Consider the following 24,562-nt stretch of genomic DNA (forward strand, 5'->3'; position numbering starts at 1 on the left):
AGCCAATCAGAGGCAGAGCAAGGCCTTCGCCATCCTAGGGAAATAAAAGGTTAAAACAAACCCAAAACACTTAATGTAGGAACAGAAACGTGGATTTTAAAATGTTTGTTTATCAGGCTGGAAAATAAACTAAAATAAATAAAAAATTTCTGTTTGTTGATTTGTCTTTTTTTTTTCTTCCTTTTTGTCTCTGGAGGGAAAATCTCTCTTAAATAAAAAAAATCTTGGCGACGAGCTTTCGAGTCAGATTTCCTTTTTTTAAGTGAAAAAAAAAGGTGTTTCAGCTGTTCCTGAGTCTCTTATTTTGTAATTTAACAGGAAGTAGAAAAACTTAACCGCCAAAATAAAACCCCCGAATAACAGACGATTAGGAAGTGAAATTTGAGTGTAGTCGTTAGTTTGGTGTATTAAAGAGAAATAAAACAAGCTCCTGAAACAAAGAGAGGAGGAAGAGGTTGAAGAGGAGGAGGAGGAGGAGGAAGAGGAAGCGGAGGACGAGGAGAAGGGGGGGAGGAAGAGGACGAGGAGGAGGGGGGAAGGAAGAGGAGGAAGAGGAGAGGGAAGGAAGAGGAGGAATAAGAGGAGAAAGAGGAGGAGGAAGAGGGGGGAGGAAGATGAGGAAGAGGGGGGAGGAAAATGAGGAAGAGGATGAAAGAGCAGCGAGCAGAGTCGAGGCCTCCAGAGATCTGTGAGGAGAGAATCATCTATTATTCAGCAGCTATGAATCATGGGACGGCGAGCGGAGGCGGCGGAGATCAGAGGGAGGAGGAGGAGAAGAAGAAGAAGAAGAAGAAGAAGAAGAAGAAGAAGAAGAAGAAGAGGTGCTGCATTCGTTCCTGATGGAGACGGAGAGATTTGAAGAGGTGGATCAGCTGATATTTAACTATATTTATACGTACAGTTTAACATCATCTCATTAATATTCGTTTCTGATCTTTAAATCATTGATGAATAAAAACCTTCGTTTCTGTTCAGGCTCAAGTTTGACCTGTTTATACATCTGAAGGCTTCTAATAAATATCCATATTTATTCTAAATGTCATTAATTACTGTTTAATTTAATATAATTAATGTTTTATTGTTTATATCGTATCATTGTAAACGTTCATTCTCTCTACACAAAATCATTCAACTTAAAAAATATGGGAATAAACAGTATTTTTGATTTTTTTTATAATTAAATATGACTAAAAAAGTCGACAGAAATGTGAATCAGCTGCACAGAAATGTTGAAATATTTCCATGTTTGTATAATCTGGGTCACATCAGGATAAGTCGTCACATTTTTGTCTAAAAGTAAAAAGTTTAAGGTGTTTTTTTTCTTTCTTTTCCTCAAATTAAACCAATTTTTACATTTGAGAGCAGTAAAAAAAAAAAACTTAAAAACAGTTTTTTCTTTTCGTCTGAAATTTGCTGCGACAGAGAAGAAAAGAGCTTAAATGTTTTAAAAGAAGAAGAAAGAATAAAAGGAGTAGTGGCGGTATAATCTCCAAAACTACAACTCCCAGAAGCCATTGGGGCTCCTTAACGAGAGCGATACTAACGATCATCTTTCATTATCCATCAGTTGGTTTTGGTCAATAAAACGTCAGAAAAGGTTGATAATTGATTATTATGTCTCTTCTCTTGCTCAGATGATCAGAGTAGCTGGTGGTTGATGTTCTGTTGTTGCAGCTCTAATAATAAAGAGAGTTTAAAGTCTGTGATGGTGAATAATGTTTAATAAATATTAATAATTTAAAGACTTTATAAATGATTTAGATGTTAATGAGTTAATGATGTTCAGGATCTTTAAGGGGATTTGGGTTGGTGCTGCTATCAGTGTTTTATAATGATACCAGCCACAGCTCTGGACCTGAGACCTGGTCCAGGTCCTAGTCCTAGTCCTGGTTCTGGTTCTGGTTCTGGTTCTGGTTCTGGTCCTGGTCCTGGTCTAGGTTCTGGTTCTGGTTCTGGTTCTCTTTATAACTACAGAAGAACTTCGAGAGACTTTTTAATCTCTTCGCTCGAATAAAACGTGAATAAAAACAACGATCGATAACTAGAAGGACTGACTGATCACTAGACCTGGACCTGAGAACAGAGACCTGGTCTTGTTCTTAGTCCTGGTCCTGGTCCAGGTCCAGGTCCAGATTCTGGTCCTGGTTCTGGTTCTCTCGTCTCGTTGCCAAGATTTTTTAATTCTTTGCTCAAATAACACATGCGAGGACAAAACAACGATCGATAACTAGGAGGACTGACTGGTTATCCACTAGACCTGGTCCTGGTCCTGATCCTGGTCCTGATCCTGATCCTAATCCAGGTTCTGGTCCTCTTTATAACAACAAGGGAACTTTGTCTCATCTTGTTGCCAAGATTTTTTTAAACTTTTCAATCAAATAAAACTTCAGTTCGAACATAAAATTGATAAACAGGAGAACTGAAAGCTCTCTGGTCCTGAACCTGGACCTGAGAACTGGTTCAGGTCCTGATCCAGGTCCTGGTTCTGGTTCTCTCGTCTCATCACCAGGATTTTTCCCTTCAGCTATTTTTTTGTAACTTCGCTCAAATAAAAACATCTGAGCACAAAATAACGATGATGAACAGGACTGAAAGCTCTCTAGACCTGAGACCTGGTCCTGGTCCTAGTTCAGGTCCAGGTCCTGGTTCTGGTTCTGGTCCAGGTCCTAGTCCTAGTCATGGTCCTGGTCCAGGTCATAGTCCTGGTTCTGGTTTTCTCATCTCGTTGTCAAGACATTTTTAAAACTCTTTGAACATGAAACAACGCTGCTGCTCTCTAGTGTTTCTATCATCACTCTGTAGCTTATTGGTCTTTAAAAAAACAAAACAAACAAACAAACAAACAAACAAAATAATAAAATTTTAAAAAAAACCAAAAATAAAAATAAACAAACAGGAAAAAAAAGGTGAAGTTATAAAAACCAGACGGAAAGAAAAACACAAAGTCGGAGGATAAACGTTGAGGTGACGACGAGTCGCGTCGTATTTCTGTACATGTAGTTAACATCGAGTCTCTCTCTCTCTCTCTTTCTCTCTTTCTTTCTTTCCTTTGTATCTTCGCGGTTGGTAATGGGGAAATTCAGGCCTGCGGAGACCCGAGCCTTCCTCTTCTTCTTCCTCATCTTCCTCATCATCACCTGGAGGAGGGAGGCAGCTCTTCATCCATCGTTCAGCTCTGAGTATCAGAGATGCGTCGCTTCACCTCCAGCTCACAACTTCCTGTACACGCGTCTCCTGATGATGCTTCGCCGTCTCTCATCATCATCATCATCATCATCATCATCATCTTCATCGGCAGCGGCGGCAGCAGCAGCAGCGGTGGTGACGACGGCGGCGGCGCTCCGTCTTTAGGAGATCTTACAGTTGTTCCGGGTGCAGTTCTGCGGCGGGCTCTGAGGCGGGCGGATGGACTTGGAGCGTTTCAGGCTGTTGCCCTTGGAGCCGCCGGCCGGGTTTGCGAGCGAGTACGAGCGTCCGTGCATCATGACGGCGTTCATGCCGTTCGCCATCGAGAAGGACTTGAGGTGAGACTTGATGGCGACGGGCAACGGGAGCTTGTCGATGAGGTGGACCGGCGTGCACGACACGATGGCTCTGCAGCAGAGATCCTGCAGGCTGAAGACTGAGAGAGGAGGGAGAGAGAGAGAGAGAGAGAGAGAGAGAGGGGGGGGGAGGGAGAGAGATGGAGAGGGGGGGAGGGGGAGAGAGAGGGAGGGAGGGGGAGAGATGGAGAGAGAGAGAGAGAGGGACGGAGGGAGAGAGAGAGGGAGGGAGGGGGAGAGATGGAGAGAGAGAGAGAGAGAGAGAGAGGGGGGGAGGGAGAGAGATGGAGAGAGAGAGAGAGAGAGAGAGAGAGAGAGAGAGGGGGGGAGGGAGAGAGATGGAGAGAGAGAGAGAGAGAGGGAGGGAGGGGGAGAGAGAGGGAGGGAGGGGGAGAGATGGATGGAGAGAGAGAGAGAGAGAGAGGGACGGAGGGAGAGAGAGAGGGAGGGAGGGGGAGAGGGAGAGAGATGGAGAGTGAGAGAGAGGGAGGGAGGGGGAGAGGGAGAGAGATGGAGAGAGACAGAGAGAGAGATGGAGGGAGAGAGAGATGGAGGGAGAGAGAGAGAGGAGACAGAGAGAGGGAGAGAGAGATGGAGGGAGAGAGAGAGACAGAGATGGAGAGAGAAAGAGAGAGGGAGAGACGGAGAGAGAGAGAGAGAGAGAGAGAGACATGTATATTATACTTTTATTATAGATCCCACATTTTTTCTTATATTTTTTTTATCACTCTTTTTCCTTTTCTTTCTGTTGTCACTTGTTCAAACTGTGAAGCACTTTGACCTCCATTAACCTGAATGAAAGCTGCTGTATCAATAAAGATTGATTGAATGAACACAAAGACGACTTCATTTAAACTTTCAGGCTCCTGAGTGAGAATCTCCAGACTTGATTTGCTCACATTAAAGTCAAATTAAGTCTGTGAGTCTCCTGATTGTTAATCCTCAGAAGTTAATTACACACGTGGGAGACAGACGAAGACGAACTTAATTAAATCCGACTTCCATCTGATGACATTTGTGGGACGTTAACACATCACAGCTCTTCCTCTTCCTCTTCCTCCGTCTCTCTCTCTCAGACTCACCTCTGTTGGGCCTCCAGAACTTCTCCATGCCGTGCCTCATCAGGACGATGCGCGACAGCTCCGTGAACGACTCGATGACGTTGAAGTTGCACAGCGGGCTCACCTCGAAGAACGTCATGCCGTTCTTCTCGGCGTACGCCCGCGCCTGCTCGGTGGGAACCTGCCGCTTGAAGGCCAGATGCAGCCGGTTACCGACGAGGATCCGAGGAACGCCGGGAGCGTGCTGCGAGATAGAAAACACAACAGAAGGAGGATGAGAGTTAGACAGAGATGAGAGAGGAATGTGCATGTTGGTTTATATCATAGACTGTATATAAGAAATGGACGTAACATCTGTTAACTGCTGCTCGGAGGCCAATAATATCGGATCTGAGCAGCGCCATCTTGTCAATCCTGTCAATCACCACGTAGCCACGCCCTAATGCATACCCTGCTTTATCGTCAAATATAAAATCAGGGAGGCCAAAATGTCCCAAATGAACATCATACTGCATTGAAGAAGGCTTTAAACTAGCGATTGAGACCATAAACACATTTTGAAAACGTTTACTGAGGTTAGAAATCAAGTGAGAAGTTCGTGAATTCTCCATTGACTTGTATAGAGACGGAAGTCCTTTTGACACCAAAACGGTCGCCCCCTGGTGGCCTTTTGATAGAATGCAGTTTTAAGTTACTTCCTGGTTGGCATCATTTCAGAGGACCGGAACTCCCCGCCTGGTTTATATTCAGAAAATCTAAATTAATTTATTTTAGGAGGGATTAAAACTCTGTGATGAAGGTTCACAAATAGACATGACTAAGTTTTAAAGCAGCCTTCAGCAGCAGTTCCCTAAATTTACTTTCAATACTTTCATAACACGGCAACAATACGTCAATTAACAGACAACTATTCTGATAATAAAGCAGTTGTTTAAGTATTTTTAATACTACTACTTTTCCTGCTCCTCCTCCTCCTCCTACTCTTCCCCCTCTTCCTCCTCCTACCCTCCCCCCTCCTCTTCTGCCTTCTCCTCCTACTCTTCTTCCTCCTCTTCTGCCTTCTCCTACTACTCTTCCTCCTCCTCCTCTTCTTCCTCCTCATCTTCTTCCTCCTCCTCCTACTCTTCTTCCTCCTCTTCTGCCTTCTCCTCCTACTCTTCCTCCTTCTACTTTTCCTCCACCTCCTCTTCTTCTTCTTCTTCTTCTTCCTCCTCCTCTTCTGCCTCCTCCTCCTCTTCCTCTGCCTCCTCCTCCTCCTCTTCTTCCTAAAAAGGGAAGCTTATCTGCTTGTTTTAACTAAGATTATGCTACAAGATGGGTTTTTTCTAACTACATTTAAGTTCCCTTTTATAAGCTAACATGCAGTTTAGTAAATTTCCAGTTTATTCCCGTTAATTCTCAAGGAAATTCCGGCAATTTTGCAAGTTTGTTTATCTCATTCAGGCTGTAAAACGCTTTCAAATGAATGAATTCAATAAGTAAAGTAGTGAAGTTACTGCCAGTAATGTGTCATATCGTACTTCAGTGGACTAAAGAGCTGAGAGGAAACATAAATAAATAAATCATGTGGAGAAATCTAAACTTTTTAAAAGCATCAGTAATAATTTAATCATGGTATCGTATCAGGAGGAGAGCAGAGACTAAAAACTCAGCTGATCGATGAATAAAGAAACTGATTTATTAGTTTCACTGAGTCAACAGAGTCAGCTCAGGATGATGAAACAGCTGCAGAACATTCCTTCATATCTCTTCTTCTTCTTTCTTTAAATTATTACTTTTCATTACAATGTTTAACTTTCATCCCTCCGTCGCTGCTTCACTGCTTTTTGCTTTTTTCTGTCTGTAACAGAGCGGCCGACCAAACCAAACAACGTCCGTGTGGAGGTGGAGCAGGAAAGGCCGAACTGAAACATACATTCCACACGGGCCAAAAATAAAACACACACACACGTAGACACAGACACACACACACAGACACACACACACACACACACACAGCGGACATCCTCATCCTCAAGAGGAAGGAGATGATGAGAGTAACACACACACACACACACACAGGTTGCTATGGCGATTCACTTCACTACTGACCTTTTGTTCCATCTTGTTGTTTCTTCGCCTCTTAATTGATCTTAATCTTTTCTTTTTGTTTTCTTTAGTGAAGCCCCGTCGTGAGCTTCATGTTTCAGTATTTACAGAACAAACTGATGTTGAAGTGAGACTCGGGGTGCAGAAGTGTATTTACACACAACTACACACTGTGTTAAATATGTAAAGTTACTGTGTTCTTTTAAAACCAGGATGTCAAACTCATGTATTAACCATTGCATAATATCCTATACATATAAGATATAATATAACTTTACCATAATAACCTACAGAAGAAAAAGGGAAGGAGGGAGGAAGGAAGACGGAAGGAAAGGAGGGAGGAAGGAAGGAAGGGAGGAAGAAGGAAAGAAGGAAGAAGGAAGGAAAGGAGGGAGGGAGGAAGGAAGACGGAAGGAAAGGCGGGAGGGAGGGAGGGAGGGAGAAAGGAAGGAAAGAAGGAAGGAAGGTAGGGGGAGGAAAGAAAGAGAGAAGGAGGGAGGACGGAGGAAAGAAGGAAGGAAGGACAGAAGGAAGGAAGAAAGGGGGATGGAGGAAGGAAAGAAGGAAGGGAGGAAAGAGAGAGGAAGGAAAGAAGGAAGGAGGGAGGGAGGTACTTGTGATCTCTGTATAAAAGGCTGAAACAATGGTTGACATATAAACTAACACATGATCAATAAAGGGACCTAAACTACACTCAGGCTTTAATCCTGAGGGGATTGTTTTATACTATATAATCCTTATTGATAACTAAATAATAATAATAATAAATAAATAAATAAATCTGTATCTTGTCTTCTACTTTTCTCATATTCATAGTTTTTCCAGCTCTTCATCCTTCGTCGTGTCTGACAGATGATTCAGTCGGGTTTTTGTTGTGTAGTTTTTTTTTTTGACAGGACGTCAGAAGACTTTTATTTATTTATTTATTTCCTCACTTTGTCACCCGAGCCTTCAGAAACTGAGCTGAGCAAAAACACACACACACACACACACACACACACACACACACACACACACACACACACACACACACACACACACACACACACACACACACACACACACACACACACACAGGGAGTTTGATGCTGACCTAAATAATATAATTCACACATCGTCATCAGCAACAAAGCATCTTTCCATCGCTTCAGAAATAAATAATAAAATAAATCATTTCTTTCTATTTTAGTCTCGGAGACGTTTGTTGAAGCTTTTTGTCGCCACTAGAAAAAACATTTTAGTGTGACTCTGCTTTTCTTCTTTTTACTGCTCATAAAACAGCTTCACCTCAAAGCTTCCTGCTTCCTGTCCCGCTTCAGGACTTTAACCCTCCTGTTGTCCTCCAGTCAAGGAAGGAAGGATGGAAGAAAGAAGGAAGGAAGGAAGGAAGGAAGGAAGGGAGGAAGGAAGGAAGGAAGGAAGGAAGGATGGAAGGAAGGAAGGAAGGAAAGGAGGAAGGAGGGAGGGAGGAAAGGAGGAAGGAAGGAAGGAAGTAAGGAGGGAGGGAGGAAAGGAGGAAGGAAGGAAGGAGGACAGGAGGAAAAGAGGAAGGAAGGAAGGAAGGAAGGGAATAAGGAGGGAGGGAGGGAGGAAGGAGGGAGGGAGGGAGGGAGGGAGGGAGGGAGGGAGGAAAGGAGGAATTAAGGAAGGAAGGAAGGAAGGAGGGAAAGACGAAGGAAGGAAGGAAGTAAGGAAAGGGATAAAGAGGGAGGGAGGAAAGAAGGAAGGAAGGGAGTAAGGAGGTAGGGAGGAAGGAAAGGAGGAAGGAAAGAAGGAAGGAGGGAAAGGAGGAAAAGAGGAAGGAAGGAAGGAAGGAAAGGAGAGAAGGAAAGGAGGAAGGAAGGCTTTTTCTTCTTCCTCCTCTTTCCTTTCTTACTTTTGGTAAAAAATTATATAAAACCAACAAAAATACTAAATGTTCATTTAAACAAACCTGAAGCTGCTTTTAAAACTAGTTTAATATATTTATATTATATTTATATTTACCTCATTAATCACTGACTCTTAGATCACTTTCACGGTTTGTTCGCTCTGATTTTCTGCTGCACGTTTTAAATCACTTTTATATGAATCTTCTTCTCTGATAAACTCTTCTTCTCTTTGTTTTTATCCGTCCGTTAAACTCACCTCATCGATCTCTCTGATCCAGCGGTCGATGCCGTCGAACGACCAGCGGTTGGTGATGTCATAAACCAGCAGGATGCCCTGAAGAGAGACGACAACAGCTCACCTTAGAGTCAGTTTTATATTAAAGCAGGCAGAGAGGGCCGGTTGATGAGCTGAAGCTTTAAGAATAAGTAGAAACATTTAAGAACTAACGAAAACAAACTAGGAGGAAAGAAAGAAAGAAGGAAAGAAGGAAAGTAAGATGAGGAAAGAAAGAAAGAAAGAAAGAAGAGGAAAGAAAGAAGGAAAGAAAGAAGGAAAGAAAGAAAGAAGAGGAAAGAAAGAAAGATGAGGAAAGAAAGAAGGAAAGAAGGAAAGAAAGAAAGAAAGAAAGAAAGAAAGAAGGAAAGAAAGAAGGAAAGAAAGATGAGGAAAGAAAGAAGGAAAGAAAGAAGAGGAAAGAAAGAAAGATGAGGACAGAAAGAAGGAAAGAAAGAAAAAAACAAAGAAAGAAAAAAGATGAGGAAAGAAAGAAAGAAAGATGAGGAAAGAAAGAAAGAAAGATGAGGAAAGAAAGAAAGAAAGATGAGGAAAGAAGGAAAGTAAGATGAGGAAAGAAAGAAAGAAAGAAAGAAAGAAAGAAGAGGAAAGAAAGAAGGAAAGAAAGAAGGAAAGAAAGAAAGAAGAGGAAAGAAAGAAAGATGAGGAAAGAAGGAAAGAAAGAAAGAAAGAAGGAAAGAAGGAAAGAAAGAAAGAAGGAAAGAAAGATGAGGAAAGAAAGAAAGAAAGATGAGGAAAGAAAGAAAGAAAGATGAGGAAAGAAAGAAAGAAAGATGAGGAAAGAAGGAAAGTAAGATGAGGAAAGAAAGAAAGAAAGAAAGAAAGAAAGAAAGAAAGAAAGAAGAGGAAAGAAAGAAGGAAAGAAAGAAGGAAAGAAAGAAAGAAGAGGAAAGAAAGAAAGATGAGGAAAGAAGGAAAGAAAGAAAGAAAGGAAAGAAAGAAAGAAGGAAAGAAGGAAAGAAAGAAAGAAGGAAAGAAAGATGAGGAAAGAAAGAAGGAAAGAAAGAAGAGGAAAGAAAGAAAGATGAGGACAGAAAGAAGGAAAGAAAGAAAAAAACAAAGAAAGAAAAAAGATGAGGAAAGAAAGACAGAAAGATGAGGAAAGAAAGAAAGAAGGAAAGAAAGAAAGAAAGAAAGAAAGAAGGAAAGAAAAAGAAAGAAGGGAAAGAAAAAGAAAGATGAGGAAAGAAAGAAGGAAAGAAAGAAGAGGAAAGAAAGAAGGAAAGAAAGAAAGATGAGGAAAGAAAGAAGGAAAGAAAGAAAGAAGAGGAAGAAAGAAAGAGATGAGGAAAGAAAGAAGGAAAGAAGGAAAGAAAGATGATGAAAGAAAGAAGAAAGAAAGAAAGAAAAGAAAGAAAGAAAGAAAGAAAGAAAGAAAGAAAGAAAGAAGGAAAGAAAGAAAGATGAGGAAAGAAAGAAGGAAAGAAAGATGAGGAAAGAAAGAAGGAAAGAAAGAAAGAAGAGGAAAGAAAGAAAGATGAGGAAAGAAAGAAGGAAAGAAAGATGAGGAAAGAAAGAAAGAAGAGGAAAGAAAGAAAGATGAGGAAAGAAAGAAGGAAAGAAAGGAAGGAAGAAAAAAAGAGGAGGAAAGGAAGAAAGAAAGACGAGGAAAGAAAGAAAGATGAGGAAAGAAAGAAGGAAAGAAAAAGAAAGAAAGATGAGGACAGAAAGTAGGAAAGAAAGAAAAAAACAAAGAAAGAAAAAAGATGAGGAAAGAAAGAAAGAAGATGAGGAAAGAAAGAAAGAAGGAAAGAAAGAAAGAAAGAAAGAAGGAAAGAAAAAGAAAGATGAGGAAAGAAAGAAAGAAAGATGAAGACAGAAAGAAAGAAAGAAAGATGAGGAAAGACAGAAAGTAAGAAAGAAAGAAAGATAAGGAAAGAAAGAAAGATAAGGAAAGAAAGAAAGAAAGAAAGAACAATTTAAGAACAAAAGAACAAAACTAGAAGGAAAGAAAGAAAGAAGATGAGGAAAGAAAGAAAGAAAGAAAGAAGGAAAGAAAGATGATGAAAGAAAGAAGGAAAGAAAGAAAGATGAGGAAAGATTTTGATTTTAAAAATCAATTTATTAAACAATCAACAACAACACTAGTTAAAATCCAACTATTTCACCCAAAAGTCACATAAATTAAAACGACAGATTTAGGTTACCAAACAAACCCGCTGTACAGAGAACACCAGCCACCGCCCATTTGCCTTCAAACACCTCAAGTTGTCCCGTCACCTCATAAAAAGAGTGCTCAACTCGTAGACGAGCTGCAACAAATCCTTTGCACAACTGTTCTGGATTTACAGAACCAGCACCCTTTATCATATTTTTCCTGCTAATCCATATGGCCAGCTTAGCTACACCAGACAAAAAATTAATTAAAGTATGCACTCCTTTCTTTTTTGCTGAGTAGCGTGGACCAAAAATAAATAACTCAAAAGAAAAAACTTCTCCTAAACCCTGAAACCATAACCGAACTAACTCAAATAACCCTTTTAATCTTGGACAACTAACAAACAAATGTGCTACGGTCTCAGTCTGTGAACAGAAAGGGCAGCTATCATTTTGGTCCGGATCCAGGTGTGCCACGTATCTGTTTGTAGCTACTGCACCATGTACAACCCTCCACTGGAGGTCAGCTGTCCTCTTATCAATGGGCAGCTTGTACAAACTTCTCCAGCAGCCTTTTGGGGATTTGCCCGGGCCAAAAAACTCAGCCCACCTCGACACTTTCACTCCTGTGAGAGAGCGATAATGTGACACTTTGACACAAATCATATATGCTGCTTTTTTTGACAATCTCTCAAACACCCCCAACTGTGGAGATGTAAAAGTCAGGAGAGAATCCTCTTCGTCCTCCCAATCCGCAACAGCAGGGACAACAGTCAAGGATGGAAAAACATATCCTCCATCATCACTCCACTGGTCGACATAGTGTTCTACAGAACCTCTCAGACTGTCCGGTATGGACCTGAAAACCTCTGCCACAATTCTGGACTTCAGTCTGGAAGATCTTATTTTATCCATCTCCCCCAAAACATCAGTATTTGATTGTGTAGACTTAAGCAGATGTCCCAATTTTACACAGCTGGCTTCACGGAATGCAGTTCTCAGACTAGCTGAAGACAGGGTCTCTGACTTTATGAATTCACTAAAAAACAATGGCTCTTCCAACAACCATGGTCCAGGCCGTGACTCCGGATCTCTTTCAGCCTTCAGCACCTGCCACGCCTGCAGAACTGACGAGTAGAAGGGAGTGAGCCCATCAAGGTCCATCTCTCCAAGTCTCAGAAGAAAAAGTTGCTTACCATATCCGAGACGACCAACTCTTTTCAAAATGATCTCTGCAGTTTCTTGCCACCTTAGTCCATGATGATACAGCAGCCTCTGTGCCGCCCTCAGCCGAAAAGCCAAAATTCTGGAGGACACATCCATTAAACCCTGTCCTCCCTCTTGTACTGGCAAGTACAAAGCAGCAGCACGAACCCAATGCCTGCCAGACCAGAAAAACTCTATCAGAGCCCTCTGGATCTCCTCAATAAGACCTCTGGGTGGAGATAAAACAGATAATTTGTGCCACAGTGTCGAGGCGACTAGGTTATTAACCACAAGGTTAAGAAGAAAGAAAGAAAGAAAGAAAGAAAGAAAGAAAGAAAGAAAAATTTAAGAACAAAAGAACAAAACTAGAAGGAAAGAAAGAAAGAAAAATGAGGAAAGAAGGAAGGAAAGAAAGAAACAACAGAGCTGGTTTACATGCAGAGAAGATAAGTTTCTATTTATTAATTCGTCACCTGAGCTCCGCGGGAATAAGAGCGGAAGATGGTGCAGAACCGTCCCTGCCCCGATGTGTCCCTGCAGAGACACAAACACACACATTACACTACAGAGTTAAACATTTTAACATCAAGGACAAAATACTGTTCATTTTTATTTTAGGTCATACATCTTTTTTTATTTTATTTAGGATTTTTTTTATAGATCCTAAATCTTATTTTTTATATATATAAAAATCTTTTATGTATCGTCTCATGAATCTTTTAAAAAAATACATTTTCTCCTAAACTTTATTATTTTATTTTAGATTTTATTGTAAAGCGTAAATATATGTATGTAATTTATATTATTACTATGGATCCTACATTTTTTTATTTTATTTATAAAAATCTTTTGTAAATTTTATTCTAAATCTTTTTTTATTTAATATTTTAATTACAGATCTTAATTTTTTTTTTTAAATAAATCTTTTTTATTTTGTCTTATTTAATATTTTAATTATAGATCTTAAATCTTTTCCTTACATTTTTTATAAATCTTCTCATAAATCCTTTTTATTTTATTTTGGATTTTTATTATAGATTATAAATCTTTTTTTTTTTTTTACACATTAATCTTTTTTAAAATACATTTTCTCATAAACCTTTTTATTAAATATTATTAAATAATTTTTTAATATATTTTAATTATAGATCTTAAATATTTTCCTTCATTTTTTGTATAAATCTTCTCATAAATACATTTTATTTATTTTTTATTAGATTTTTCAAGTTATTTTCTCAATTTTTAGTTTGTTTTTCTTCCTTTTCTTCACGTTGTCATTTGTTCTGTCTTATTATAATAAACTAAAAACCCTTTGAACTGAATGAAGCTGCTGTATAAATAAAGCTTGTAGGTTTTTATCTGCCACCTCAGACAGAGACAGAAAGGGAGGATGAGGTAAAGAAGAGAGGAAAAAGACGGTTAGACATTAAAATATTTAGACAGTGAAATAACAAAGAGACTCTGAGGCGAGGAGGAAAATCTGAGGCAGCAGAAACACAAAAAAAGAGGATTATTTTCATCTTTTGTGTCGACTGTCTCCCGAAGAGTTGAATTATTTTGGCTCATTTCCAGCTGAGACTTTATTTATGAACATGAAACAATACGCAGGAGATTAAGACGTAAAATAACACACGTTGTTATTCTGTGTACAGTTACTTAACCCTCCTGTTGTCCTCGAGTCAAGGAAGGAAGGAAAGATGGAAGGAAGGAAGGAAGGAAGGAAGGAATGATGGAAGGAAGGAAGGAAGGAAAGAAAGAAGGAAGGAATGATGGAAGGAAGGAAGGAAGGAAGGAAGGAAGGAAGGAAGGAAGGAAGGAAGGAAAGAAAGATGGAAGGAATGATGGATGGAAGGAAGGAAGGAAAGATGGAAGGAAGGAAGAAAGGAAGGAAAGAAGGAATGATGGAAGGAAGGAAGGAAGGAAAGAAAGAAGGAAGGAATGATGGAAGGAAGGAAGGAAGGAAGGAAGGAAAGAAAGATGGAAGGAATGATGGAAGGAAGGAAGGAAGGAAAGATGGAAGGAAGGAAGAAAGGAAGGAAAGAAGGAAGGAAGGAATGATGAAGGAAGGAATGATGGAAGGAAGGAAGGAAGGAAGGAAGGAATGATGGAAGGAAGGAAGGAAGGAAGGAAGGAAGGAAGGAAGGAAGGAAGGAAGGAAGGAAAGAAATATGGAAGGAATGATGGAAGGAAGGAAGGAAGGAAAGATGGAAGGAAGGAAGAAAGGAAGGAAAGAAGGAAGGAAGGAATGATGGAAGGAAGGAAGGAAGGATGGAAGGAAGATAGGAAGGAAAGAAAGATGGAAGGAATGATGGAAGGAAGGAATGATGGAAGGAAGGAAGGAAGGAAGGAAGGAATGATGGAAGGAAGGAAGGAAGGAAGGAAGGAAAGAAAGAAGGAAGGAATGATGGAAGGAAGGAAGGAAGGAAGGAAGGAAGGAAGGAAAGAAAGATGGAAGGAATGATGGAAGGAAGGAAGGAAAGATGGAAGGAAAGAAGAAAGGAAGGAAAGAAGGAAGGAAGGAATGATGAAGGAAGGAAGGAAGGATGGAAGGAAGATAGGAAGGAAAGAAAGAAGGAAGGAAGGAATGATGAAGGATGGAAGGAAGATAGGAAGGATAGAAAGATGGAAGGAATGATGGAAGGAAGGAATGATGGAAGGAAGGAAGGAAGGAAGGAATGATGGAAGGAAAGAAAGATGGAAGGAAGGAAGTAAGTTTTAAAATAAATCGTTTTTATTTGATTTTATTATAGATCCTAAATCTTTTTTTTTTTTTAAATATATATATATATTTTATGAATCGTCTCATAAATCTTTTTTTAAAATAAATGTTCCCCTAAACTTTTTTATTAAATATTTTTTAAATAAATCTTTTTTTATATTTTTATAATAGATCTTAAATCTTCTTAATATAACTACCTTTAGTCAGTCTTAAAACAGTCAGTCAGTTTAATTATTATTAATAATTATTGGCTATTTAAAGATCTCAATGTGCTTCTAATATAAGTGATGGATTAATTTAAGGGCTTATCTCTCCACTGCAGTTTAACAAGGAAACACAAAAAGATGATTTTAACCCAAAAACAGTTAATTCTAGAGAAGATATCAGATTGATTTAACTCATTACGACTCTATTTTACTTTAAATCTCCTGTTCTACGAAACAAATATCTTAAAATATGATAAATAAATAAAACTAAATAAACAATCAAGGCTTTCCTGTTTATTTTTCAGCACAAATAACTAATAATGAATGAGTAATGTGATTAAATAACCAATATAATTGTATTAAATCGAGCTAATTGTGATGATTAATCATAGAGTTCATCATTCAGTTTGTTAATTTTTTATTAAATCCAAGCGATACTGAAATGAAGTTTTAAATTCTAACAGTATTTCAGATAATACAGTTTATCCAGGTGGTATTTTTATATTTTTAGCCACAATATTTGTCGTGTAAACCTTTAAAAACGTGCTTACCAAAGCTCCAGCTTCACTCTCCTCCCATCCAGAAGAATGGTCGTGGTTTTATAGTCGATACCTGGACACAAACACAAAGTACACAAACAATTACACACAAAATAACACAAACAATGACTCATATTAGACGAAATACACCAGAAAATTACACAAATCTTATGTATAAACTCATTATTTTATGGTGCAGGAAACATTTTATAGAATATGGTGAAAACATCTTTGAATCAGCTGCACAAAAATGTTAAGAAATGTATTGAAGTTTATTTTATATTTTTGTATCCTGTGGGTCCAGACGGGGAGTTCTGGTCCTCTGAAATGAGGCCAACGCGGAAGTAACTTAAAACTGCATTCTATCAAAAGGCCACCAGGGGGCGACCGTTTTGGTGTCAAAAGGACTTCCGTCTCTATACAAGTCAATGGAGAATTCACCAACTTCTCACTTGATTTCTAACCTCAGTAAACGTTTTCAAAATGTGTTTATGGTCTCAATCGCTAGTTTAAAGCCTTCTTCAATGCAGTATGATGTTCATTTGGGACATTTTGGCCTCCCTGATTTTATATGTGACGATAAAGCAGGGTATGCATTAGGGCGTGGCTACGTCGTGATTGACAGGTTGATTGGTTCACAGGTTCAGGAGGGCGCCTCATGCTCCTCCTGATGCCCATATAAGTAGAATCCCTGTTTTTATTTTTCCCAGCATGCACCTGCAATTTTCTATCCATCTATCTAATAAAGTATCTATCTATCTATCTATCTATCTATCTATCTATCTATCTATCCATCCAATACTGTAAATTATATCACCAGTCAAAATAATTGCTATTAAATATATTTTTTTAATCTTTCAGCTTTGCCCGGTAATAAACTTTGACATTAACAAGCTGAGCAGAGGCGTCGGCTGGTTAACCATGTTGGTGTTGTTGGTGTCGTCTCGCCTCAGGCAGCTAACAGCTCTCTCTGCTCTGACTCCGCCTCTGACTAACCTGCCCGACCGCTACACCTGCTGCTCCGCCACGTCCGGACACGCTCGCCTGGCTCTCGCTCTGCCGTTTCCACCTGAGGCCAAACAGGTGAAGCTCCGGATAGTAATCGCTGTATCCACCCACATTACATGTTTACCCTTTCTCTTTCTTTTCTTTTTTCTTTTGGAAACTTGAGCTGTTAGGAAACGTTCTTCAACCTGTCCCGACATTTAAACACCGAACAATAAATCCACTGTGAAGGAAGCGGCTGAGATTTAATGGTTTAATGCTTTAATGGTAACTGATTGTGTCAGAAATTTACTACTCAGTCCATCTTTCACTATTTTACAATAAAGACACTAAAGCTGAACAATAATAATAGTCAAATGAAAGAGGAGAAAGAAAGAAAGAAAGAAAGGTAAAGGAGAAAGAAAGAAAAAGAAAGATAAAGAAAGAAAGAAAGAAAGGAGAAAAAAAGAAAGAAAGAAAGATAAAGAAGAAAGAGGAGAAAGAAAGATAAAGAAAGAAAGAAAGAAAGGTAAAGGAGAGGAGAAAGAAAGATGAAGAAAGAAAGAAAGATAAAGGAGAAAGAAAGATAAAGAAAGAAAGAAAGAAAGAAAGAAAGAAAGAAAAAGATAAAGGAGAAAGAAAGATAAAGAAAAAAGAAAGAAAGAAAGATAAAGGAGAAAGAAAGAAAAAGAAAGATAAAGAAAGAAAGAAAGAAAGGAGAAAAAAAGAAAGAAAGAAAGATAAAGAAGAAAGAGGAGAAAGAAAGATAAAGAAAGAAAGAAAGAAAGGTAAAGGAGAGGAGAAAGAAAGATGAAGAAAGAAAGAAAGATAAAGGAGAAAGAAAGATAAAGAAAGAAAGAAAGAAAGAAAGAAAGAAAGAAAAAGATAAAGGAGAAAGAAAGATAAAGAAAAAAGAAAGAAAGAAAGATAAAGGAGAAAGAAAGAAAGAAAGAAAGAAAGGTAAAGGAGAGGAGAAAGAAAGATGAAGAAAGAAAGAAAGAAAGATGAAGAAAGAAAGAAAACGATAAAGGAGAAAGAAAGATAAAGAAAAAAGAAAGAAAGATAAAGGAGAAAGAAAGATGAAAGAAAGAAAGAAAGAAAGAAAGAAAGAAAGAAAGAAAGAAAGAAAGAAAGAAAGAAAGAAAAAGGAGGAAGAAGAGAAAGAAAGATGTAATAAATAACAAAAGTAAGAAAAGGCTCCAAAAACCCCAAAGTATTCACATAAATAATAAAAACTTTGATTAAATTACTTATGAGATAATTATAAAAAGTTCAGTTTTCTGCTTAAATAATCAACTTAAAAACCTTTCTTCACCTCCACATATTTAAATTTACACCAGTATTACCGATAAAAACGTCCACATTAAACATTAATAAAAGAGCCTCCGATCCACAGCGCAGCTTCTCCTCTTCCCTCTTCACACTCAGCAGCTGCCGGCTAAAGACATTAAACAATATCTGCCAATTTTCCAGGCAACACAAAGCTGCTGCCGCTCTTAAAGTGCTGAGCTCGGCCTTGTCTAATTTAATTGGACTGGAGTGCTGCGCTTCCTTTTCCTCTCGTTGCCAAGCTGGCTCACTCCAGATATCCCCAGATAATCAATCAATAACTCCTCTGATGTCTTAGCTGGAAACTGACTGCGTCTATTCTGGGAGTCGGATGACTTTTGGCGGAGCTTTAGAAACGTTTCGAGCTTTTGAGGAAACTGTGTGAGGAAAAGTGCTGATTCAGCTTTATGGAGACGGTTCACAGTAGCTTTATATCCCGATAAAAGAATATTAAAAACAAATATAACGGCAGTATTTACGCAGATGCTTTGGCTAAGACATGGAGGTCTGTGTGACCCTCCCCAGACTGCTGTTTATAGTAAGAGTTCTCATAAAATTACAACTTTATTCTTGTAATATTATGAATTTATTATCGCAATATTCCGACTTTATTCTTGTAATATTATGACTTTATTCTCGTAATATTACGACTTTATTCTCGCAATATTATGACTTTTTTTCTTGTAAAATTACAACTTTATTCTTGCAATATTACGACTTTTTTCTCGCAATATTACGACTTTATTCTTGTAATATTACGACTTTATTCTTGTAATATTATGACTTTATTCTCGTAATATTACGACTTTATTCTCGTAATATTACGACTTTTTTCTCGTAATGTTACGACTTTATTCTCGCAATATTACGACTTTTTTCTCGCAATATTACGACTTTTTTCTCGCAATATTACGACTTTATTCTCGCAATATTATGATTTTTTTCTCGTAAAATTACGACTTTATTCTCGCAATATTATGACTTTTTTCTTTTAATATTATAACTTTATTTTGCAATATGACTTTTTTTTCTCGTAAAACTTAATTCTTGTAAAAAAAGAAGTTTTCTCTTAGTCTAGCCCTAATACTTATTTACCGGTTTCAAGATTCAAGAAGTTGTAAAAACATAGTGAAAAAAACTAGGAGTGTCACGATATTTGAACTTCCGGAAGAGTTAGGATGTCTGCACTAAAGCAATAACTAGCGCTATGGGAGTGTTAGTAGCACCAGAGATGCTACTGTTAGGACACATCAGGGATGTTTATGGACATTACGCTGTTTTAATTTAGTTTTTGTTTAATTGTGATCTTAAATATCATCTAATATGAAGAGTGCACACTGCAGTTACTAAAGGGTCACTAGATGATTCCTTTGTTTGCAGTAAACGAGTCCCCTGCCTCGGGGTTGGTGCTACGTTCGCCCCGAAAAACTCTTGGGTGGGGCTTGAGGTAGAGGCTATTTGCTGATTGGGTAAACTCAAAGCGGCTTTTACTCAGCAGAAGAAGAACAGTAGTAGAAAGCGTCCACCGCCATGAACACGAACACACAAACCAGAAAGAAGACTCAGCTCCTCCATGTTTACCTCCTCATTGTCGTTTTCTTTGTTATGCTTTCGGTCAGAGTTCGGTGGGTCCTCATTAGTCCTACTCTGCTCTGGAGACGCACCGGTCTAGACTAGAGGAACGAGTGAGAGGACGTTCCTGTAAAGGTACCGCCTCCTAAATTATACCAGGAACTTCCTCAGTGGAAACGTGGCTAAAGACACTAGAGAATAATCAGTCAGGGAGGTGAAGGAGAGCAGCTGTCTGTGGCCAACACATGTAAAACTATTTCTTATTTGGAGGGAGGCGGGGGGGGTTGTCTTGTTTTTCTTCTCCATTGCACCTGTTGTCACTTTCATTTGCACCAAAAGGAGCCGAAACTGATTCACTGAACACCTGTGCTTCATAAATGGACAGATTGATATCCTTAAAGTTTAACTGTGTTGGTTTTATACTGTTTATTATTACTGATTCAGTGTTTATGAGCACTTCATTAGCTACACCTGTGCAATCTAATTCAGTTATTATGAGCCAATATATTGATATCTGAACAGTTTTACTCCCTATTATCTGCATCGTCCCCAAAAATCCAGTATCAGTGTGGCTCTAATCTATATTTAACATGTTTCTAAAACCTATAATAATAAAAAGTAACAAACGGATTAATTGATGATGAAAGTAAGTGTTATTTTGCAGCCTAGACGAGACATTCGAAGACTTCAGACTCAGACTGTTAAGCTTCAGATGTCTGAGCTGACAGGAAACGGCAGATAAAAAAGAAAGAAAATGTGATTTGACAGCAGCGAGACGACACTTACAGCTAAACTCCAGAGTCGATGTGTCAGTCTGAAGAGGATTAGGTCAAAGTTTGCTTTTTATTCCCTCTCTAACGCTCCCGCTCCCTCCATCAGGATGGCGGTGCAGGACGGAGGTTATAAGTGAGCTGGCCTGCATCCAGAGATAACTGCTGACAAACAATGGGCCGCCTCGGCTCTGTGTGACGGCCGGAGGGGGAATATATCTCTTTGTTGTTGAGGGAGTGAGTGAGTGTGTGAATAAAAAACAGATTTAAGAGTCTCGCTCGTCTGTCAGCCGCAGTGAAAAAGCTGCTTTGTTTTGTTTTGTTCTGCATTTTAATTAGCTCCACTCCTTCAAAGAGGCGGCTGTTATCTGATGGAGACTAAAAGGAGAAAAGAAATAAATCGCAGTGTGAAAAATTAATCCTCAAATCTGCTTAGAAATTATTACCGAAAGCCCACACACACACACACACACTAACACACACACACACACAAAAAGAACACAACAACACACTAACACATACAAAGAAACATATACGCGCATGCACACACAAAGATACACAAACACACACTATCCCACACTTAAAGAAACACACACACAAAAAGCACACACACACTAACTATACACAAACACACACATACTAACACACAAAGATACACACACAAACACACAAAGATACACAAACACACACACAAAGAAACACACACACACACACACACAGCTCTTCCTTTAATGTCTCTTCGTGTGGAATTATCAGATTTATAGTTTGACTAACGATTATTTTCATCATCAATTAATCTGTTGATAATTTCCTCGATTCATTGTTTAGTCGTTTGGTTCAAAGCCCTAAAATGTCCAAATCAACCCTTAAAATATTCAGTTCACTGCCATCAAAGACTAAAGAATAAACACACTATGCGTACGATAATAAACCTCTTCAATCCTGAAACTGGTAAATAAAGAGAGCAACAATTCAACCACGATGCAGAGACATCTCTCATCTTCTCCTCTGCTCCGTTATCGTCACTTTATCCGTGAATCTGAACCGACTTCGGCTGCTGCTGTCTCGCTGACGGACGCTCTTTTATTTTAACGCCAACATGCAGCGTTCATTAGATAAGAGGGTCATTCTGCTGACTGATGTATTTTTCATGAACAGTCACTGCTTGAGTCTGATTTTACTGAGGGGGAGGAGACGTGAATCTATATCTGGGAAAAACAGAATAATTCATTCATATTTAATTAGGCTGCATGCATGTAATGTTCGCCTCGTTATGACTCATTCACTTCATCTGTTATCAGAGCAGGATTAACCCACTGCTGTTTAAAAAAAGGACCATATGTGAGCTCTCATCAATCATTTACTGTAACCATGAGGATTTTTTTAGTGTCCATGTGGTTTAGTTTAAATTTAAAGGGTTAAAATGTAGAAAATAAACGTATGAATAACTTGCACACATTCTTTTTTTTGTGGACCCAGCATCAAATTTCTGCTTTTAATCCATTTTGAGATAATATATTAGTGGATTATGGCAAAAATGTCTAAGTGGTGAAACCATAAAAACTTTGTACCAAATAATTCAACTTGCTTTAAAAACAGTAAATTGTCAATAAAACACCATATCAACTAGTTTGGCATGATCTTACATTATAACTTTTATCTTAAAACTAGTTTTTAAGATATTTTTGAATTGCTCATCTTGCCAACACTTATTTGTTACTGACCCTTATTTAAATGTTTTGCTTCTGTTATGCAAGTTTGACCTTTTATGATGCATTTCATTGCTTCCCAACAAGCCAACTACTGTTTATTAACTCTGAACCTGTAGGAAATAAAACTGGATCTATAACTGGAAGAAACACATTTTTAAAATGTTTTTGAAAATAATAATGCTCATAAGATTTGTACTAAATGGGTTACAACATACAAAAAAACACCAGAATGGTCCTTTAACTTCCTTGTATTTTCTATGTGCTCACTGCTCTTTTTTGGGCTTCCCTTTGATGGGAGGAGGACAGCGTGTGTGTGTTTGTGCAGCACTCGCAGACCAGCAGCTCACTGCAGCAGCAGGCAGCGATCAGATGGTGTCTGTCAGCTCTGAAGCAGCAGTGAGAGAGAGAGAGAAAGAGGGATAAGGAGAGAGAGACAGAGAGAGAGAGAGAGGGAGGGAGGGAGAGAGAGAGAGGGAGAGAGAGAGAGGGAGAGAGAGGGGGAGAGAAAGAGAGAGAGAAAGAGAAAGGGATAAGGAGAGAGAGAGAGAGGGAGGGAGGGAGAGAGAGAGAGAGAGAGCAGCTCTGAGCTCCCACACCCAGCCGGGGCTCATCTGATCGGGCATCGCTCCATCAGCCTTCCCCTCCACTCCTCAGCGAGGTGGATGGAAATAAAAACAGATAAAAGTGCTGCTGTTCCTGAACGCTTTGAAGTACCCTCCCTCTGTTTGCCTTAAAGTCACGTTTACATATCTGAGCAGTAAGTACAAGCACACTGTTATAGTTGAGTTAGAGGACAACCCCCCCCACACACACACACACTCCTCCTTAGTTTTCTTTGAGTTGAAGCTGTTTAGTAAATAAAAGGAGACACCTTCATATAGATGTTGACTCTAAAAACATTCAGTTTAATATTATTATAAACATCATATGCTGGTGTCAAAGCTATTATCTTATTTTCTTTAGACTATGAGGTCATAAAAACCAGAAGTTTTATTGTCCTCCAACTCCACAACAATGCACAGAGACCCACATTCATGACTGTCTGACTCACTTCCATGTGAATAGTGTGTGTGTGTGTTATACGAGCGTTAGTGTGTTTTCAAAGACAGTGAACAGAGCTCATTGTGTATCCCACATACTATAGATGTATGTATGTATGCATGTGTACATTACAGCCAGCATGTTCAGGACTTTTGTGATGAGCAAGCATGACATAACAGCCAGCAGCTCATCACAAGAGAAGCTGAACTGAACCAGCAGGTCCCGGATCAGCTGAGGCACAAGGAGTGACTCACCGCTACTGTAAGCGTACGGGGATTCAGCAGAGCCGTCCTGCAGGCTGTCCAGGATCTCTCCTTTGCCAACGTCGCTGTCTCCCACCAGGAGGAACTTGAGGAGGTAGTCGTAGCTTTTCACCGGGCTGCCCTGGCTGCCCATCACGTCTCACATCTGGGGCGACGCAGCAGCAGGAGGAGGAAGAGGAGGAGGCTGAAGATAACTGACTGACCCCCTCGTCCACACACAAACACACAGGATGGGTGACCAACAAACTCACTCACTCAATCTAAAAATGAAGAGGTTTGTGAGGACATGAAGCTTTTAAAGTCCTGGTTCACTTGGTTCACAATGTTAAGTCTTCCAAAGTGTAACTTGAAGAAGAAGACCAGCTTTTCACATGAATGTCCTACATGAGAAACAAGGTGGGTGCCACAAATGTGATCCTACTACTATAGTAGATCTATACTGTGAAAGATAATAAAACAATTAAAAAAAAAAAAAGCTTGTTTACCTTAATGTAAACAACACATAACAGAGAGTGTCACCACAATCTGAGATCATCCTTGAGCCAAAAACAACTATATATAAATATATATATTTTTAAAAAAGGAAATAAAACAACCCTTTTCTCTGTGATGTCAGAGTGTAAAAGTACAGGCATTCATAGTGTAACTCAGACTGTACTCAAGCCTATGTTGGAAAGAAAATCATGCTCATTGTTTGGGAATTTTAATATTCTAGGTGATTATTGCCAACATGCAAACAATTATAAGCAAGATATCACTGCTGAGATATATATATATATATATGTTTTAGTAGTGAGCAACAGAACAACAGATAACCTACAGGGTGTAAATGTGTCTTTGTTGTTGTTCCCATTTAATAGAAAGAAGCTTGCAGAAGGGAACAACAAGCTAGGGTTAGCCTGCTAGCTTAGCTATTATTCCCAAACGCAGCAAGAATTATATTAAACAAAACCAATAAAACACACCGACACTTGGTAACGTTTACCCCCTGCAACACACAACCACACACACACCACTGCTTTCCCCACTCTTTAAACGCTGACTTCGTAGCTTTTAAAACAAATTAAAATGCTAACTCAGCTAGCCTCCGTAGCTAAACTTCATGCGACGTTCTGTGTCTCTGTTTTAGTACGGGATTACCAAGATTCCCGTAACACCGACAATCCACAATCCACTGAAAAATGCCAGATTCAGACAACTGTGGGGGTTTTACGTCCAGTCCAAATCTCTGTGTGTGTACTCTGTAATCTCAGTCCGTGTTGGCTCC

At 39.1% G+C, this 24,562-nt stretch overlaps 1 protein-coding gene across 1 annotated transcript; it reads right to left on the reverse strand.

Moving 5' to 3' along the window:
• Positions 1-1,801: 1,801 nt before the first annotated feature.
• rab40c (RAB40c, member RAS oncogene family) lies at positions 1,802-23,765 on the reverse strand. The gene is made up of 6 exons (XM_062438197.1): positions 23,287-23,765; positions 15,637-15,697; positions 12,634-12,694; positions 8,819-8,896; positions 4,625-4,847; positions 1,802-3,622 (listed from the first exon to the last, which is right to left on the reverse strand). Exons 1-6 carry the CDS (start codon positions 23,426-23,428, stop codon positions 3,348-3,350), a joined length of 840 nt encoding a protein of 279 aa, XP_062294181.1. The 5' UTR covers positions 23,429-23,765; the 3' UTR covers positions 1,802-3,347.
• Positions 23,766-24,562: the final 797 nt, after the last annotated feature.

Source organism: Scomber scombrus, chromosome 18, assembly GCF_963691925.1.
Source record: "Scomber scombrus chromosome 18, fScoSco1.1, whole genome shotgun sequence".
NCBI classification, from domain to species: domain Eukaryota; kingdom Metazoa; phylum Chordata; class Actinopteri; order Scombriformes; family Scombridae; genus Scomber; species Scomber scombrus.

Excerpts from the sequence above, each read along its gene's own strand:
- rab40c (XM_062438197.1), bottom strand. The coding sequence starts at position 23,428 with ATGGGCAGCCAGGGCAGCCCGGTGAAAAGCTACGACTACCTCCTCAAG. Across the intron at positions 8,897-12,633 it reads CTTATTCCCGCGGAGCTCAG|GGCATCCTGCTGGTTTATGA; the intron begins GTGACGAATTAA and ends GTCTCTCTTCAG. Across the intron at positions 4,848-8,818 it reads GGATCAGAGAGATCGATGAG|CACGCTCCCGGCGTTCCTCG; the intron begins GTGAGTTTAACG and ends TCTATCTCGCAG.